Raw genomic sequence first — 5743 nt, 5'->3', positions numbered from 1 at the left:
AATCTTCTCTGAGGTCTCCTGAACAAAATCTGCCCCGAACATGCTCCTCTCCCCCACCTGAGTCCAGCATAACGGTGTACGGCATGGCCTCCCATACAAAGCCTCATAAGGAGCCATCTTAATACTCGCCTAATAGCTGTTGTTGTAAGCAAACTCTACCAGGTTCAGGTGATCTGCCCAATGGCCACCCCAATCCAACACACACATTCTCAGCATATCCTCCAGCGTCTGGATCGTATGCTTTGACTGTCCATCTGTCTGGGGATGCTAAGCTGTACTCATGTGCACCTTAGTGCCCATCTCTGCCTGAAATGTCTTCCAGAACACCGAAGTGAACTTAGAATCTCTATCAGACACGATAATCGCTGGCACCTCATTCAATCTGACTATCTCCCTCACATACTTCTTAGCCAAGACCACTGCTCCATCAGNTTCAATGACCTGTTCGGACCTCGCACCATGGCCATCTTGAGGTACACTCTGTCTCCTACCTGAAACTCAAGGTCTCTCCTCCTCCTATCCGCATAACTCCTCTGCCTATCCTGAGCTTCCTTCATGTTCAGCTTGAGAACCAGAATCTTCTCTGAGGTCTCCTGAACAAAATCTGCCCCGAACATGCTCCTCTCCCCCACCTGAGTCCAGCATAACGGTGTACGGCATGGCCTCCCATACAAAGCCTCATAAGGAGCCATCTTAATACTCGCCTAATAGCTGTTGTTGTAAGCAAACTCTACCAGGTTCAGGTGATCTGCCCAATGGCCACCCCAATCCAACACACACATTCTCAGCATATCCTCCAGCGTCTGGATCGTATGCTTTGACTGTCCATCTGTCTGGGGATGCTAAGCTGTACTCATGTGCACCTTAGTGCCCATCTCTGCCTGAAATGTCTTCCAGAACACCGAAGTGAACTTAGAATCTCTATCAGACACGATAATCGCTGGCACCTCATTCAATCTGACTATCTCCCTCACATACTTCTTAGCCAAGACCACTGCTCCATCAGTCTTCTTAATGGCCAGAAAATGTGCTGACTTAGTCAACCGGTCCACAATGACCCAAATAACATCAAATGTCTGAGACACTAGTAATCCCACCATGAAATCCATCATGATCATATCCCCCTTCCACTCAGGATTGGGTAGACTCTTCAGTAACCCGCCTGGAACCTGATGCTCAGCCTTTACTAGCTGACACACATCATACCTCGCGACCCAACTAGCTACATCATTCTTCATCCCGACCCAGTGATAGTACTTCTTGAGATCACGGTACATCTTAGTCGCTCCTGGATGAATAGAAAACTTGCTCGCATGAGCCTCTCTTTGGATCTCCTGTCTCAACTCCTCATCTTTGGGGACACAAATCCGACCGTGCACAAGGATAGTACCATTATTTGAGACCTGATACTCTTAATCAACATCCTTTGATGCATTCACCAGCCCCAAATCCTTCTCCTGCGCCAACCGCACCCTGCTCATAAAATCTGCTCTATCAACCGCCTCCAAACCCAACGGTTCCTAAGAAACGGCACACAACCTCAAAGCACTGATCTTTCCATTAGAGTCTCCATCTCCTGCTCCTGAGCCGAAGCTACTCTCTTCCGACTTAGAGGATGTGCAACCGTGTTAGCCTTACCAGGGTGATAGGCTATCTCCAATTCATAATCTGCCACCAGCTCCATATACCGCCTCTGCCTCAAGTTCAGCTCGGGCTGAGTGAATATATACTTCAGGCTCTTATGATCTGTAAACACCTGTACCTTTGCACCGTAAAGATAAGATCTCCAAATTTTCAGGGCAAAAACTATAACAGCCATCTCCAAATCATGACTAGGATAGTTGCCCTCATGCTTCCGCAACTGCCGAGAAGAATAGACAATCACCTTCCCATGCTGCATCAACACACAACCCAAACCAACTCTAGATGCATCAGTATAAACCACATAGGTTTCCCCCTGCTCAGGCAAAGCCAACATTGGCGTAGTAGTCAACATCTCTTTCAGGCTTGCAAAGCCTTCCTCACACTCATGTGACCAAACAAAAGGAACATCCTTCCCTGTCAACTTAGTCATAGGACATGCTCTGTTCGCAAAACCCTGCACAAATCTCCTGTAGTAACCTGCCAACCCAAGAAAACTCCTGATCTTTGTGGCATTCTGCAGTCTAGGCCAATCTCTGATAGCCTGGATCTTCTCCAGATCTACAGAAACCCCATCTGCAAACACAATATGACTCAAAAAACCCCATCTCACGCTGCCAAAAACTGCACTTGCTCAACTTAACAAACAACTTATGCTCCCGCAGCTTCTCCAGAACTACCCTCAAATGCACTGCATGTTCCTCAGGACTCTTGGAATAAACCAGGATATCGTCGATGAAAATGATGACAGACACGTCCAGAAACTCTTGAAACACGCTGTTCATCAATCTCATAAACGTTGCTGGTGCGTTAGTCAACCCAAACGACATCACCACAAACTCATAATGCCCATACCTCGTCCTTAGCACCTCTCAACTGATCCAACAACTCATCGATCCTAGGAAGAGGGTACTTATTCTTCACAGTGAACCGGTTCAAACCTCTGTAGTCAATACACAGCCGGAAACTCTCATCCTTCTTCTTGACAAATAACACCGGCGCTCCCCATGGTGATACACTAGGACGGATGAATCCTTTACTCAACAAATCCTCTAGCTGCTTCTTAAGCTCTGCCATCTCTGCTGGAGCCATTCTGTAAGGAGCCTTGGATAATGGCGTCGTCCCCGGTTCCAGTTCAATCGTGAAAGGATCAGACCGAGATGGTGGTAATCCCTGCAATGACTGAAACACGTCCTCAAATTGCTCAACAATCTGAATACCGCTAACCGTAGACTTCCCCACTGACTCTGGCATAGATATAATAACCAAATAAGCCTCACGGCCCATCTCGATCATCTTCCCAGCCTGAATGGCTGAGATCACGAGACTCCCCGAAGTCGGTCTAATATTCTGAAAAACCAACTTCCCTCCTGGACGCTCAAACTCCACTCTACCCCGATGGCAATCCAAATGCACTATATGCCAATGCAACCAATCCATCCCGATAATAACATCATACAACTCCACTGGACTGATAAGCAAATCCGCTGGCCACGACTCTCCTGCGATCTGAATATCAACTCCTCTNAGCTTCTCCAGAACTACCCTCAAATGCACTGCATGTTCCTCAGGACTCTTGGAATAAACCAGGATATCGTCGATGAAAATGATGACAGACACGTCCAGAAACTCTTGAAACACGCTGTTCATCAATCTCATAAACGTTGCTGGTGCGTTAGTCAACCCAAACGACATCACCACAAACTCATAATGCCCATACCTCGTCCTTAGCACCTCTCAACTGATCCAACAACTCATCGATCCTAGGAAGAGGGTACTTATTCTTCACAGTGAACCGGTTCAAACCTCTGTAGTCAATACACAGCCGGAAACTCTCATCCTTCTTCTTGACAAATAACACCGGCGCTCCCCATGGTGATACACTAGGACGGATGAATCCTTTACTCAACAAATCCTCTAGCTGCTTCTTAAGCTCTGCCATCTCTGCTGGAGCCATTCTGTAAGGAGCCTTGGATAATGGCGTCGTCCCCGGTTCCAGTTCAATCGTGAAAGGATCAGACCGAGATGGTGGTAATCCCTGCAATGACTGAAACACGTCCTCAAATTGCTCAACAATCTGAATACCGCTAACCGTAGACTTCCCCACTGACTCTGGCATAGATATAATAACCAAATAAGCCTCACGGCCCATCTCGATCATCTTCCCAGCCTGAATGGCTGAGATCACGAGACTCCCCGAAGTCGGTCTAATATTCTGAAAAACCAACTTCCCTCCTGGACGCTCAAACTCCACTCTACCCCGATGGCAATCCAAATGCACTATATGCCAATGCAACCAATCCATCCCGATAATAACATCATACAACTCCACTGGACTGATAAGCAAATCCGCTGGCCACGACTCTCCTGCGATCTGAATATCAACTCCTCTAGCTCGTCCAATAAATCTCAGGAACTTGGCTCCCGCAACTCTGACAACTCTTGTACGCTCCCCGGGATCCCCTCTGATCTCAGCACTCTCTTCATACTCCAGGTTAATGAAGCTATGAGAAACTCCAGAATAAAACATAACGTGGGACTTAAACCCGCTCACCAACAAGGTCCCTACACAAACCTCATGTGTTGAGAACCTAACAGTTTATCACAGGCAAACATAAAATCTGAACCTACTAAGAATTCACAAAGACATAGTACCAGAAATTATACATGTGATCGCCTTGGCACTGGTTCCACCAGTCTCTGCAGTCATGTAAACACGTGGCGCCTGATCAATTCGTGCAACCTGCTGCCCTCCCGGCTGCGCCTGCTACAACGCTGCCACTACCACCGACTGCAACTTGGGACACAAGGGCCTGATGTGCCCTGGTTCCCTGTAATGATAGCATACACGAGCCGCTACCGTCGGAGCACTCCTCTTGGGACAGCTAGCAATCCTGAGATCCTTGCTCCCACAACCGAAGAAACTCGCACCACTCGACCTCTGCATAGCCTCCCACCTCCTCTTGGTTCCCTGCGCAGGCTTGCCGCCCTTGCTAGAACCTCCATGATGTTGAGCCTTACTTGACTATGCCCGGATATCCTCCTCGATCTCTGCCGCAGCCTCAACCAGCTCTGCACGCGTAGCATAACTCCGCCCTCTACAGTGAACCCTCAAGTCATCACGTAGGGCCCTCAAAAACCTCCTGATCTGAGCCTCCTCAGACTCAATAGCTCGACCCCCATACCTTAGAAGTCGACTGAACTCCAAGTCAAGCTCCCGCACTGACCGAGTCCCCTGAGCTAGCTGAAGGAACTGCACCTCCAACCTATCTAGTGCCTCTCTAGGAAAATACTTGCGGTTGAACTCCAAGACGAAGTTAGCCCAAGACATCTCCCTCTGCACTCTCATAGCAGCCACAAAACTCCACCATACCTGAGCATCACGAAGCAAATGGTGGACCCCTATGTCCGCCCAAAACTCCTCAGTACATCTGAAAGTCTGGAAGTTATGTTCCAAACTCATCCTCCACACATCTGCAGCAGTAGGATCTGTGCCACCTGAAAACCGCACAATATTGATGCCACGCATCTCCTTGAGTCCTTAGCCACTGGCTGCCGCTCCTCCGCCACCACTGGTGGCATTACCTGAGCCTGAGCCAGTGCCACCGCAGGTATCCGCTCCAACAACTGTGCTAACAAGCCCGCAAGATCGACACCAGGGACTCGACCCGCTGGGACTCCCACACCCGGGACCCTAACATCACCGGCTACTGGAGCATCAACACCGCCCCCTCCTGCCACACTCATGGAATCCCCCTGGACACCCGCGACTCGCCAACACCCTTAGTTATCACACTCTAGTCTGCAGTCTCACTAACCGTTGGGACTCTGTCCCTACGACAAATACGTCCGCGTCCACAACCACGTCCGCGTCCTCGACCACGACCAGCAACATAACCCCCTCTAACCATCTGCACTACCATGAACAGAAGGCTAAACACACAATTAACATAACACAAAAACATAAACTCACCATGGAATCACACTGTAGGCTCGAAGAGGATGTTCTAGGACTCCATACCACACACAATTGACTAACTCACATAATCAATCAAGACATGCAATCCCAAACATCTATAGCACAAAGCCTAGTGAACCCAAA

General features: G+C 48.8%; 1 protein-coding gene across 1 annotated transcript in view; it reads right to left on the bottom strand.

The window, feature by feature from the left end:
• Window positions 1-5170, bottom strand: part of LOC104709559 — a 24161-nt gene extending 18991 nt beyond the window's left edge. Inside the window, exon 1 of the mRNA XM_019228755.1 lies at window positions 5015-5170. Within this exon, the coding sequence (XP_019084300.1) occupies window positions 5015-5170 (156 nt within the window). The remainder of the gene's footprint in view (window positions 1-5014) is intronic.

The sequence above is a fragment of the Camelina sativa genome, chromosome 8 (assembly GCF_000633955.1).
Source record: "Camelina sativa cultivar DH55 chromosome 8, Cs, whole genome shotgun sequence".
In the NCBI taxonomy this organism is placed as follows: domain Eukaryota; kingdom Viridiplantae; phylum Streptophyta; class Magnoliopsida; order Brassicales; family Brassicaceae; genus Camelina; species Camelina sativa.
Note: the sequence above shows the minus strand (reverse complement) of the source record. Positions and strands in the feature narration are given on the sequence as shown.